The following is a 15310-nucleotide window of genomic DNA, read 5'->3' on the forward strand; positions in this document are numbered from 1 at the left end:
CTTGGGCATGGGTGTGTGTGATGCCCTTAGGTTAGTTACGTTTAAGTAGTTCTAAGTTGTAGGGGACTGATGACCTCAGAAGTTAAGTCCCATAGTGCTCAGAGCCGTTTTAACCATGCTCATTTGTTTGTTCAGTTTATCACATAAGAGAAATTCTCGTGGTACTCTTATGGCGGAGTACACACTTCTCATTCTTCACGGTCCATTGCAACTTTCTCTCTCACGTATTTTGTTGAAGTCATTTTCTAATTCGTTAGACACTAAACGACGGCGTTATCTGCAACCAATCTAAGAAGGCATCTTGGACTGTCTCCTGAATCATTTATGGATTACTACGTACTTCTAAATTAGCAAATAGGTTGTCAGATTTAGTCGGTGAACGCTAGATTTCACTTGAGTTTTTTTGCCTAGATGAGTCTCCGTCAGTTAACTGTTACTGTAGTGTTCTTGATAGGAAACTATGCATTCAGTCACATATCTGATACGTCATTGTGTGTATACGCAATTTGGCCAGACGCCTGTTTGTCAGAAACGTCTTAAAAAACCTAATGGGTCAAAATGCCAAAGTTATTCCTCGACCTTAAAATGTCTGCATCTCGTTCCGCGCGGAGTGGGAGCACAATAGCACTCTGAGGCCTGTCGCACAACCGGATGTGCTTGTTCTGACTGCATACAAGTTCCAACTCGGAAAAAGTATATATTTGCCTGCCCCGTGTTTCTGTTTGCATTTTGTTAGATATTTAAAATATTTTTTCTGTTCGCCCTGCGTGTATGTTGAGATGTACAGCGCACTTTTCAAACAGGAAGAATGGCTCAACAAACAAGGAGGAAAATTAAAAATGAAATTTTAAAAGCAGCTCAATCTGGACGCTACCACACAATATCTGCATGGTAGAATAATAGTTGCCAATTAGGGTCATCGTATTGTGGAACTAGACAAACGAATTAATATAACAAACGTTTCTCATATCATTTTGGTACGCAGCGTAAACATTAAATGCTTATGTAAGAATTACTGCGAACAGTACAGACTAAACTATTTGACTTCTTCTAACGTGGGTCCCCAGGCCCCATAAGTTCTTGAAATGATGTCATTTTCTGCTTTTGACTTTAATTGGTATTACTGAGATATTGCATAACATTCAAAGCCATATTGCGGTATATAGAGGGGGGGGGGGGGGGATTCGAAAAGGCTAAGAAACTTTTATTGAGTGCTTTATTACAAGATAAACTGACACAGATGCATCACACCAGTTTCCAATATATACTACTGGCCATTAAAATTGCTACACCAAGGAGAAGTGCAGAAGATAAACGGATATTCATTGGACAAATATATTATACAAGAACTGACATGTGATTACATTTTAACGCAATTGGGTGCATAAATCCTTAGAAATCAGTACCCAGAACAACCACCTCTGGCCGTAATAACGGCATTGATACGCCTGGGCATTGAGTCAAACAGAGCTTGGATAGCGTGTACAGGTACAGCTGCTCATGCAGCTTCAACACGATACGCCAGTTCATCAAGAGTAGTGTTGTGACGAGCCAATTGCTCGGCCACCATTGACCAGACGTTTCAATTGGTGAGAGATCTGGAGAATGTGCTGGCCAGGGCAGCAGTCGAACATTTTCTGTATCCAGAAAGGACCGTACAGGACCTGCAACATGCGGTCGTGCATTATCTTGCTGAAATGTAGGGTTTCGCAGGGATCGAATGAAGGGTAGAGCCACGAGTCGTAACACATATGAAATGTAACGTCCAGAGTTCAAAGTGCCGTCAATGTGAACAAGAGGTGACAGAGACGTGTAACCAATGGCACCCCATACCATCACTCCGGGCGATACGCCAGTATGGCGATGACGAATACACGCTTCCAATGTGCGTTCACCGCGATGTCGCCAAACGTGGATGCGACCATCATGATGCTGTAAACAGAACCTGGATTCATCCGAAAAAATGAAGTTTTGCCATTCCTGCACCCAGGTTCGTCGTTGAGAACACAATCGCAGGCGCTCCTGTATGTGAAGCAGCGCCAAGTGTAACCGTAGCCATGGTCTCCGAGCTGATAGTCCATGCTGGTGCAAACGTCGTCGAACTGTTCGTGCAGATGGTTGTTGTCTTGCAAACGTCCCGACCTGTTGACTCACGGATCGAGACGTGTCTGCACGATGCGTTACAGCCATGCGGATAAGATGCCTGTCATCTCGACTGCTAGTGATACGAGGTCGATGCGATCCAGCACGGCGCTCCGTATTACCCTCCTGAACCCACCGATTCCATATTCTGCTAACAGTCATTGGATCTCGACCAACGCGAGCAGCAATGTCGCGATACGATAAACAGCAATCGCGATAGGCTACAATCCGACCTTTATCAAAGTCGGAAAAATGATGGTGCGCATTTCTCCTCCTTACACGAGGCATCACAACAACGTTTCACCAGGCAACGCCGGTCAACTGCTGTTTGTGTATGAGAAATCGGATGGAAACTTTCCTCATGTCAGCACGTTGCAGGTGTCGCCACCGGCGCCAACCTTGTAGAATGCACTGAAAAGCTAATCTGCATATAACAACATCTTCTTCCTGTCGGTTTAAATTTCGCGTCTGTAGCACGTCATCTTCGTGGTGTAGCAATTTTAATGGCCAGTAGTGTACTCACGAAGTCTCTGTAAACAGCGGTCATATCGTTGTGACAGTCGCCCAATTCATCGACGACGGAAATTTGCTCCTCCGTCACGGTGCTGTTCGAGAACGAATATTCTCATCATTGGAAAATCTCTTTCCACCCAGATGCCCTTCCAGCTTGCCAGAAAGATGTAAATCACTTGGTGCAAGATCTGAACCCAGCGACACCTGTGCGGTCTTGGTCAAATTTCCGCCACCTTTTCGCTGCGTCTGGACGCGGTATTGCTTGTGGTCCATATACTGCCAGAATTTCAGCGTTTTTGTATGCAATTTACACGTTTCGCCCACAAGAATCGTACTGTCCCGCGTGCTTCAGCTAAAGGTTGCCGTTTGCCACACGATTTCACTTTCAGATTGTACAATAGGAGTGTCAGTATTTTTAAACACATCGGGAATCCGATACATCGATATTTAAGAATATATCGCTATCTGGCCTTAATACACGTCGACATCTCGACGAAAAAAATATCGATGTATCGGTCAAAAGAATATCGACTGAACATTGTAAAAATACTGCCAGCTTTAGAGCTGTATATTTAGATATTGATTTATTATTAGATATTCTGTACACCGACAAGCTAGCAGCCTGCTCGTACCACTCAGAACAAGAAAAACGATGCACGTTCACGTTTGGCGATAACCACTTTGTTAACAATGGTAACTGCGGGTATGTGGCACCATAAAAGGTGTCCGTTGCTTCCACCGTTCGGTTTCGTCACATATCGGATTTGTAGCTCATTTCGTCATCCCTACTTTTCCACTTGTGGAAACGCCAGCCACCTAGCAGTTGTAGTGATCAAATTGGGTAGTGAAGTTAAACGTTGTGCAGTTCCCGTTGGCAGCGCCGAGCGTCGGTTACGTCGGCGTTTCCCTTCACACGTCTCCGCTCACTAGTTGCTTTAAACATTATTTTTTAACGCAACTGTTGTGCTATTTCTTCACATCGCATACCTTGTAATTCCATTCACACAGCCAGCGCCCAGAGCAGTCGGACTTCTTCTTTATGGCACCTATACTTCCTTCACACAGTCAAAGAGAAAGACCGGACGTGATGAAAGCTCAGAATGAAGGGAGATTCCCTGACCCAGTGAATGTAAAATCATATTCCACTACAATTTCAATAGAGCAGCATCAAATATTTCTAAAAAACTTCGAAAAAAATATAACATAAAATAAAAATATCGGCATCGACATTGCTATTTCGATATCGATAATTGATATATCGGTGAAGAATGTGTCGCACACAAATATCGGTACCTTTTGGAAAAATATCGATGAACCGATATATCTATAATTTAACAACAGTCCCACTGTAAAGCAGCAGAAATGCGTGTGCAGGAAACCCGGAAGATTTACTGTCCTCCAACAATATGCCAATCATGTTGCGCAGACGTCTTGGCTTAAAAATAGCGTCTTTGGAGGGCTGTACCTTTTTCGATGGTAATAAAATCAGCGAGTGTTATTAGTGATATAGGGGCACAATGACTGGCTTCAACTAGCATGTAAATAACACACATCTAATCAAAATGGTTCAAATGGCTCTGAGCACTATGGGACTTAACATCTGAGCTCATCAGTCCCCTAGAACGTAGAAGTACTTAAAGCTAACTAACCTAAGGACATCACACACTTCCATGCCCGAGGCAGGATTCGAACCTGCGACCGTAGCGGTTGCGCGGTTCCAGACTGCAGCGCCTAGAACCGCACGGCCACCGGAAGCCTATTTATAATTTGTTGTATACATTTCAGCCCCACTTCAAGCAAATGGTAACGCTGCCGGTTTCAGTTATCAGACAATGTTATTAAAGATAAAGAAAAAGAGTGATATTAAAAAATACTTGGAAAGACAATTATAACTAACACAAAATTAATTTCCAATGAGACAGTCGACGAATTCATCTCTTCGGAGGAAGAAAGGAAGATTGAACGCTTAAAATACTGTCGACGACGACGTCATTAGAGACGGAGAAGAAGCTAGGACTAAAGGGGAATGGGGAAGCAAATCTGCCGCGCTCTTACAAAGGAAGTATCCCAGCTTTTGCGTCAAGCGTTTTGGGAAAATCACGCAAAACCTGAATCCGGTTGGCTGTAGGGGATTTGAACCGCATTCTCCCAGAATGACAGTCCAGTGTCCCAACAGTGTTTCAGGGCGCTCGGTAATTCATCTCTGGATTTTAAACTTACGCTATAAAGTACATTCGAAAAGAATGACCCATATGCTCACTTCAGCCAGAATTAGACAAAACTGTAAAAAATCCGGGTAAGCCAAAGTTGGTCTCGCGCACCGAGGGTTCCGTGCAAATTTATTTATGTATATAGATACCTCATCCGTTCCGGGAATCGAGAATTTGGACAATTTTTGCGTGTTAATGATATCAATACAGGCACGTCATCAAGATATTTGACGTAAATGGCCACATCTTTTAAATGCATTAGCGTGGAATTTAGAATTTAGTATGTGGCACAAATTTCAACTCGATACGTATACCCGTTCCTGAAAAAAGACGGACAGACGGTCGTATAATATGACGAAACAAATATTTTTGTCCGTGTGATATAATTACAAACTAACAATTTTCGGATTTTTTCCTATACTTCTGTTCTAAAACACTGCGTCTTGCCAAGTTTTATAATGATACGTCAGCGGGAAGTATCCAATAGAGTTCGATGAGTGAGTTTGTGAGCGTCAAAATATGTCACATACATGGCCATATCTTTCGATTGCGTTACCTTAGAAGCTTAGCCTTTTCACACCAACAAGGGACAACAGAGCTTAGTACGTGACATAAATTTCAACTTTTTACGTCGACCCATTCCTCAGAAAAAAGGGGTCTTAACAGACGGACGGACAGAAGGCCGGATAACAAATCACAAAAGAATATTTATTCGTGTGACGTAATTGCAACTCCACAATTTTTGAGTTTTTCCTTTACTTGTACTGCAAAACTTTTCTTCTTACCAAATTTCATGATTCTACGTCAACGGAGTGTGTTTGCTAGTATTAAAATATGTAATATAAATGGCCGTATCTTTTGACTGGGTTGCCGTACAAGTTTAAATTTTGTACATCGCCAAGAAACAATAGACCTTAGTAACTAACATAGATTTGAACTTGCTTCTCTGTGTTCCTTTGAAAGAGTCGGACAGACAGACTAACAACAGAGTGATCATATATGGGATCGGTTTTCACTAAGTTTTGAGATATGGAACACTAAAAGAAGAGGCCCTACTGAAACGTTCCTTTCGTCGTTTTCGTCTTCCCCCCTCCCCCCCCCCCCCCCCCCTCGGAGCTTCCGCGGTGTCGCACGAAATGTGACTCGCAGCTGTGGCGCGAATGCACGCATTGTTGGCGATGTGTCGCGCGTGAGGCAAATTACGAGAGGCACCGGTCCAGAAATTTATGTGGAAACGCTTGCAGGTGGATCTGAATTAATTATCCGCTCAATTACACTGTCGAATAAGACAAAATTAGGGCTGTCATCCTCGCTTTGACCATCGAGGCAATGTTAATCTTCTGAAAGCGTGTATACACGCTGAGATAACCGGGAAATCCGGGGAAAACGCGAGATTTTTTTTAGAGCTCCCGGAGTATTTCAATGTTTTAGTTTTGATTACATTTTTGTAATTTTGACTGATAAGAACTAATAGCCTAACAAGTAATTTTACTTTAGTCCACTAATGCAGAATAATAATGCAGCAATAAAACATAAACGAGACAATAATGCCAAAATAAGACTTTGGTTGCAAAGAAAAAGCGCCGTTTTCAACAACAAAACACGGTGCAAGCATTTGTGAACAGAAAAATGAGCCAGATGATTCACGACGAAGACTATGCAACATTTCGTAACAACAAACTGCTATCGACGAGCGTGAGGTCACAACTGTTTACATTTCTAGAAGGTCGCCCGAAAAGATTGCTAAAGGTGGTTTGAGAACCGTTACCTCCAAAGTAAATTTCCTTTTATACAAAACGTGGGGAATGAGCGATAAATTTCTTAAGTCGCAGACCGTTTGATTCTCATTCAAAACTTAAAACGTTTTAAGGATCATTCAGTTAGAAAGATTTCGGGCACAGAAAAAGAGCCGTTTATGACATTATTTAAAATCACTGGAAAATTTGTGTCAGATGCATCTTATCAAAGCCTAACTCACGCTAAAAAGAAGAACGAGCTTCAAGTTAGTTTTTCATATTTTTTTAGTTCCTTTATAGATAACAAATTTCGCAATAACGGAGGCAAAAAAATGTGCGAGAAGAGTTCTTGAACAATTTCACAAACAGTTTGTTTTTCTTTGAAAGGGTCGAGGTGCTCGACAGAACTTGTATTCAGCCAGGTAACCCACGAAATGTTCGGTGCACAGCAGTGAAATTTATAATGGCTAGTGTAATTTAAGCTGTGCTCTTAGAATCATACCTAACCACACCCCCGGAAAGAACATCAAAAAATTCTGGACTACCAATATAATACGATAAAGCTTAACTTTTCTTTTAGCGCTACTGTATGTGCATTAATTTAAACCATTAACTTTTCCTATTTGTATGTTCCCGCTATAGAACAGTGATTTTGTTGCTGGCTCACTACATCACGTGTCCAATTCTCTGAATATACGCAATCATTGGCTGGTAAGATCACTTGACATGAGCTATGCCCGCCTGACAAAAACACATCGCGAAGCACAATTTCGACGTCAGTGTTTCGGAAGCTACCGTGATATATTTTGCCGGCCACTGTGGCCGAGCGGTTCTAGGCGCTTCAGTCTGGAACCATGCTGCTGCTACGGTCGCAGGTTCGAATCCTGCCTCGGGCATGGATGTGTGTGATGTCCTTAGGTTAGTTAGGTTTAAGTAGTTCTAAGTCTAGGGGACTCATGACCTCAGATGTTAAGTTCCATAGTGATTAGAGCCATTTGAAACCTTTTTAATATATTTAACGGAATTCGTATTTATGCTTTTGTAATACGAAATTATGCACAGTACATTTCGCCACGCGTCAAAAATCTTACCGAAACGCCTGGTTCTTGCTGGGTTTCATTTCCTAAAGTGCCGGGAAGTTATGCTATGGGGTATAAAATCTTTACCTTTAAAACGACTGATAAGTTTTAGAGTTCAGAGGAAACATATTGTCGCTTAACACGAAAAAATCGAGCGAGGTGGTGGAGTGGTTCACACACTGCACTTGCATTCGGGAGGACGACGGTTCAAACCTGGCCATCCTGATTTAAGTTTTCTGTGATTTTCCTAAATCGCTTCAGGCAAACGCCGGGATGGTTCCTAGACACGGCCGACATCCTTCCTCATCCTTGCCTAATCCGACGGGACCGATGACCTCGCTCTTGGTCCTCTCCCCCGAATCAACTAACCAACCATCACGGAAAAAAAACTTTCGCCCAGGGTATAGTGTATTTTCAAAAAATGGTTCAAATGACTCTGAGCACTATGGGACTTAACATCGGAGGTCATCAGTCCCCTAGAACTTAGAACTACTCAAACCTAACTAACCTGAGGACATCACACACATCCATGCCCGAGGCAGGATTCGAACCGGCGACCGTAGTGGTCGGGCGGTTCCAGACTGAAGCGCCTAGAACCGCTGGGCCACTGGGGCCGGCAGTGTATTTTCACCCGGGAAAAATTGCATCTTTAACCGGGAATTTTTTATTTCTGGCCCCCGTGCACAGCCTGCCTGACAACTCCAGAGTAAAAACTCCAGAGTGTAAAATTTTTAGCAAAGATTCCGAGATACGACAGTTGCAATGTAGTGCGTTCACCGCTAACAGATTCATACACTGCCTCCAACTGGCTACTAGATCATCATGCCGATAATCACCACAACAACAAATTAGGAATACAAGTCAGAGTCAGTTAGGAAAGGCCCGAACAAAAACGTCGGTCATAATTTTCAAGTGAACAAATGTAATTTATTGACATAAAGTAAACATAGCCAAAATCGTCACACGTAGCATACACCACTTCCGGCAAGGTAATATCTCCACGACTTCCTCTGAGATCTCCCATTTTACTGAACAGGTCTGCAGTCGCTAAGCCGCAATACTCGCCCATAAAATGACGAAAATGCCTAAGAAGATACCCCTGGGAACGCAATACACATTCTCTTCGCCTTCCGCATTGCTCTAAGTAAGTTGATCATGCAGGTCACCATCTCCCGACCTCTGAAATCTTCAGCACTCCTCGAAGTACCTTTACAACTTAGGGTCACCAACACCTACCTTCTGAAATCTACCGCACTGTTCTATGTAACTTGATCACTCAGGGCGACCATCTCCTGAATTCTGAAATCTTCTGCACTGCTCTCTGTAACTTGAACACTCAGGTCCACCATCTGCCGATCTCTGAAATCTTCCACACTGTTCTAGGTAACTTGATCACTCATAGTCGCCATCTTCTCCCTTCTGCAATCAACTGCATTGTTCTATATTATCACTCAGGGTCACCATCTTTCGACCTCTGAAATTTTCCACACTGTTGTAAATAACTTGATCAGTCAGTGGCACCAATTCCTGACTTCTGAAATCTGCCACAATTATCAGGGACATCATCTCGAAATCTTTGGAATATTCTGCACTGCTCTCGGTAACTTGATCATTCTCCAGACTTCCAAAAGCTACAATGATGTTATAGGTAACTTCATCACTCAGGGTCACCATCTCCCAACTTCTGAAATCTTCCACACTGCACGAAGTAACTTAATCATTCAGGGTCAACATCTCCGACCTCTGAAATCTTCTGCACTGTTGTAGTTAATTGGATCGCTCGGGGTCAGTATCTCCCGGCCTCTGTAATCTTCTGCACTGTTCTCAGTAACTGGTCAGGGACACCTACTCCGGACTTAAGAATTCTACCACACTGTTCTAGACAACATGATCATTCAGGGTCACCATCTCCCGACTTCCGAAACCTTCTGCACTGCTCCAAGTAACTTGATCACTCAGGGTCACCATCTACCGACTTCTGAAACCTAACACACACACACACACCCTCATTTCTGGAGAGCACATGGTTTCTACACCCCATATGGGCTGCTGGTCGACTCGTGGATTTCGCGACGTCCAAACGAACACACGAAATTATTTAACATTTAGTCCATACAGCCAGTAAGAATCATGACTAAAATGCAGGCAGTTTTATTGCCCGTTTCGTGCTCTCACTTACAGCTCTTTTGTATGGTGCTACTTTATAAAGTGTGGCCAGGGAAACTACATGCCCTGAAAGTCCGCGTAGTAGGCCTCGACGACCAGCCATATGCGGGGATTACCTAATGTCAGACCATCATATTCAGTGTGAACAAAAACGTGCTTCCCCGCTGCAGCCGTAAATGGCTGAGGCGTCTGCAGCAGTGTACCCGGTTAGAGCGGCTATAAAATGATATGTTACACTCAGAATAAACGCTCGGAAAGAATTACTTCTTAAGACGCGAATCATTTCGCTTGTGCCAAGCACAGAAAGATATCAGTAGTGTTGGTTGTCTTTGTTTTGACGTTCCGTGCACATAATCCTCTTCAGTGCTATTCTCTTCTCAGACATCGTCAACCGAACACACCTGAAGAGGAACACACAACATAAACGCATTTTCAGTTTCATATTGACCACTTAATATTTATCAACATCATTCTTCACTGGTGTGAAAAACTTACGGATGAAAGTAACTTTTGCGTGATGCGTCCCTGTTAAGTAACATAACCTGCACCACACGCAGAAACAGTTGCAACATTAAAGTACAGAAGATAACTGAAAGAAATGAGACGAACTGAAATTCAAAGACAACAAATAATCTGAAGTCGTCGTCCTTCCTGATGGTCTACTGGACAAAACAAAAGACGGGATGTGATTCTTAATAAAGTATGTTATTACCAAAGGCGGTAAAGCATGCTCTGCAGTACGGTCCCATACTGGCCGCAAGATTCGCAAGGAATTCTTGCGGTAAGTCGTTCCATTCGTCCACGAGTCCAGCTGGCCACTGCTTCATGGTCGTTAGGGCATGTGGGCGCGCTGCCATCCGTCTCCCCAGCTCATCCCAAGTTGGGTGAACGGCAGGCCAGTCCATTCTCCAGGTACCAGTCCAAGAGCACCTCCCCCTGGGTGTTCCACGCAGTTGCGCATTGTCATCCATAAAAATTTCCCAGTGCTCCACTGAAAAGACGAGCGAGAGAATACGAAAATTTCGCGCGTGGTTTTTGAAGGCGATGCACCCACAGATAAGAGCAACTGAATCACCCTGTGTATAATATTCTATTGACACATTCCGGGGCAGGCCGCGGTGGTCGAGCGGTTCTAGGCGCTGCAGTCCGGAACCGTGCGACTGCTACGGTCGCAGGTTCGAATCCTGCCTCTGGTATGGATGTGTGTGATGTCCTTAGGTTAGTTAGGTTTAGGTAGTACTAAGTTCTAGGGGACTGATGACCTCAGATGTTAAGTCCTATAGTGCTCAGAGCCATTTTTTGACACATTTCGCATCGCAACGTCTGCAGTAAATGTGTTAAATGGAACAAATGACTAACTACCTAACTGACTATAACCTGTGTAACGTGGCCCGAGGACCGAGAGGCGGTCATCTGGAGCGCAGACGCACCTTGTGACGTCACGTGACGTAACGTGTCGCGCTGTCCTGTTGCAGACGGCACCCCCGGCAGAGGCTGCGGCTGGTGAAGACGCCGCCGCAGCAGCGGGCCACCTCCAAGGCGGTGCAGTGCGACGACGCAGACATCGACGCGGCCGCGGCAGCCGCCACCACCTGACACGCCATCACCCGCTGGGGGCGGCCCTCGCCGACCTCCGCGTCCACCCCCGAGCCGCAGCGGCTGACAATCTACCCTCGGACGTACGCTCGCCTCCGCCACACGATCGGAGGACACGTCGCCCGCACAGATGTGCCACCAGCTACTCTACCAAGTGCTTTTGTTTTCGTGCAACTGTGGACTGGACTCGTCCTGGCTTGTTCGATTACATGTTGAGATTATTCTGCTTGTAATTACACACTTTTGATAACTGCCAGAAATCAGACGGGTGTTCACTGAAAGTGACATTACCATTCAAACATTTTGCACCGTTACTTTCACTTGCTGCCCGGAAGAATACTCGTTCCAGAAATTTTCGCAAATATGATGTAAATGGAACACTCACCTCTGCAACTCCCAGAAAATATTCAGGATATTTCCCGTTCTACTACCCTTATTCCAATTCTGTGGAACGAATTTAGCAATAATTGAAATCTACCTACTGAAATTTAGGATATGTATGATATTATCTTTTCTCAGCATTATCTCGCAAATGCGAAGCCTTTGGTAACCATTGTACAAAACGTCAATCCGCATTGAATAATGCACTACACATTACTGGTGTGTGGAGAGAAGCAGCACGCAAATCGTCTCTCGAACCTCGGGAAAGGAACCAAAGTGTGGTCTGACATCTTTCACTGCGAAGATGGGTCTTTATGAACTGTAAATAATTATTGATCTTAGCTTATGTAAACGAGAAGATGTCAAGACCATCCACCTGAATTCCGTCATAGGTCATAGTTCTGCGCACGTGACAGAAGTAGATTTTATTCAGAACCACTGAGGACATAGACCCGTGAAATTAAGCTTTCGAGGCAGTGGCTTCACGTTTCGTGCTCCCAGGCTCAAGTATCTGCGTACCCGACAATTTGCGAGATTCGTGTAAACGTGTACAAGCATTCAGGTCGACCTTCTATCACTTCTTCGGTATGACAAATTTTCATTTGTCGTGGAGTGGTTACCAGTGATTAACTCATTCCATCTGTGTTCTATAAAAAGCTTTAACATACTTGGCACACGTTCGCTTCTATGCGTGGTTCGCTCCTTCTACCACCTTCTGTATTTCCCCTGTCCGGTTATATCAGTTTCTATTCAAGAACAATGTCCTAATCATATTGTACACAACCTCCAATTTGTCAATACTTACGCGGTGTTGTTGTTGTGGTGTTCAGTGTCTCTATCCTTTGCAGGCCTCTTCATTTCTGCATAACTACTGATAATAAACTCCATCTGAAACAACTCACTGTACTCAAGTCTTGGTCTCCCTCCATAATTGTCTACCGTACCACACTTACTTCCACTACAAAAATTCCTCAATGTTTCAAGGTGCGTCCTAAGACCGACACCTTCTTTCAGTCGAGTTGTACCACAAACTATTTTTTCCCCAGTTCGACTGCATACCTTCCCATTAGTTATTCAATCTAGTTATCTAATTTTGAATCCTTCCTGTAGCACTACATTACAAAACTTCTGTTCTCTTTTTGTCCGAGATGCTTAACGCCCACGTTTGACTCTCATTGAAATAACTTCAGAAGAGACTTCTTGATCCATAACAAATTTCTCTTTTTCAGAAGCAGTTTCCTTGATATTGCCAAACTGCACGTTATGTCCTCTCAGACGTCTCATGTAGCTTGACTGCATTCCATTACACTTGATTTACTTTTGATGATATTCATCTTTTCAAGACAGTATACATTCCTTTGAACTAATCCTCCAAGTTATCTTGCATCTCTGCAATATTATCGGCAGACCTAATAGTTTTTATTTCTTCTCCCTGACCGTCAGTTCCCTTCCCAAACTCCTTCTTGCTCAATGTACAGGTTGATAAAATCGGAGAGAGACTACAATCCCGCCGTACTCGATTCTGAACTACTGCTTCCCCTTCAAGTCTTTCGACTCTGTTTTCACGCTTTTGTACAAACATTGCATCTTGTTCTGATTTCGAGCCACTGCAGCGGAACATGGAAAGAGTTTGTTAGCAATCACAGTCAATAAAAGCAATACATCATACCGATTATCAATAAACTCTATTGAGAAACAAACTGCCTTACTTCTAGATACTTACAAAAAATGTGCTAGAAAAACGAATCAAACGCAAAATTTAGATATTTTTGGCAAATAACAATGCATAGACTCGTATATGGTACCTACCACATTTCTGCGCTAAGCATAAATGCAAACAGATCTTGTCCTCTGTAGTATTTACTGCGTCTTATTTCACTCGCTAGTTGACGAATTCTACGTACACAAGAGGTGTGTCTACGCCTCGCAGTTACACAGATGAACTGAGGTGCATGGAGAATTTCGATACATGTCTATACGAAAATATTCACAGCTGTGGCGACTTACGACGGATGTAGTGACCTCACGTCATTCACTAGTGCTGCAGCTCCACGTGGCCTTCACGCGGCAGGCACCAACGGGATACAGTGAAATCCGACGCGAGTTCAGCCCCAGGGGCAACAACAGACTGTGGAGAGATCGTTGTCTTCCAGTTGGAAGCATTTTTTAATTTTTACTTTGTATCAACTCGCAGGTCAAAGCAACGCCACTTTTGCTGCTGTGGAAAATAATTCACATGTTGTTATCACGTGTTTTTATAATTGACGCATCGTATGTTGTTATACTTCAAAGGAGAAATGTTATTCCAATGTCGATATTTAGGATGTTAGTAAAAACAGAAACACAGATATACGACTGTTCTGAGTTTTAATTAACGATTATAATGATATTGAAATGTTTGAAGATTGGAATAATACAACTGTTTCCTGTTAAATGTTGTGTTTTTATTACTTGCATAAAACCTTTACCGACAAGTTGTAACGACCCCGTTTATTTAATTTTATCTTATTTGTTTTTGACTGAGATCTTCTGAGTATCAAGTCCCGTCTCGTAACTTTCGTGACCTCGCTATAACCTTAAGTCGCTACAGAAGCGTAAGCTATGCGCATGAAAATTGTAGCAAGCAGATGCTTCGACATTATTGATGATTACTTTTGATAAAACTATTACTGATTTAAGAGTTATATCAATGATTTTAATTCTATAAATGATAAATCATGTTCCAACACCTGTCAAACAACTGGAAGGCCTACACTGATTTTCCGAAGCGTCTAATGCTTATCATTGAGGCTGTTGTCAAAACAAGGTTCATTAATACTTTCCTTCTCGCCTGAGCTATTTCTTAGACAACTTCATGTTAGCAACTAAACAGTAAGGCCAATATTCACTTCCGGAACTGCTACAAAGAGAACCTTACATCACAAAAATCCTTCTGTGAAACATAATATAATGAAGAAAATGAAATATATTTTGATCTCGACTAAATAGTCATTGGCTGAACTTGGCATTAGACTTTTGATGTTTACTGTAGTGGAAATGGAGCTTATTCACGTAAGTACAATTTCAACGCTGTTTCAATCAGAATTACTGCACCTATTCTTTAAAAAAGTACAACTAAATGTCATTTTTTAAGTTACTGTTCGAAGACATTAGAAGTCAGTTAAACCTAGCGCATCAACTTCACTACTATTCTTTGTAAGTAAGCAAATCTAGGAGCTACCTCATTCTTTCTCACCATTTCAGCTGCTTTACTGCATTAATACATTAGTAACAGCATTGTATGTGAAGAAAGGGAACAAGCCGTACTTTGCTTTAGACAGAATGCTTTCATTATGATAGGAAAAACACGCGATACTGGGGTAATATTCTACATTATTTATTATTTTACACATCGGTTTTCAGCTAGTGAATAAAACATTCTATCAAGAACTGGAAGAACAGCCAATTAATTCAAGAACATATTCACTTAGTAATTATGGTGCACATC

General features: G+C 42.8%; 1 protein-coding gene across 1 annotated transcript in view; it reads left to right on the top strand.

Annotated features, from left to right (window-relative positions):
* The window catches only part of LOC124620268 (atherin-like), a 150074-nt gene extending 135823 nt beyond the window's left edge, over nt 1-14251 (top strand). Inside the window, exon 4 of the mRNA XM_047146936.1 lies at nt 11322-14251. Within this exon, the coding sequence (XP_047002892.1) occupies nt 11322-11675 (354 nt within the window). The 3' untranslated portion in view covers nt 11676-14251. The remainder of the gene's footprint in view (nt 1-11321) is intronic.
* Nucleotides 14252-15310: the final 1059 nt, after the last annotated feature.

The sequence above is a fragment of the Schistocerca americana genome, chromosome 6, assembly GCF_021461395.2.
Source record: "Schistocerca americana isolate TAMUIC-IGC-003095 chromosome 6, iqSchAmer2.1, whole genome shotgun sequence".
Lineage (NCBI taxonomy): Eukaryota > Metazoa > Arthropoda > Insecta > Orthoptera > Acrididae > Schistocerca > Schistocerca americana.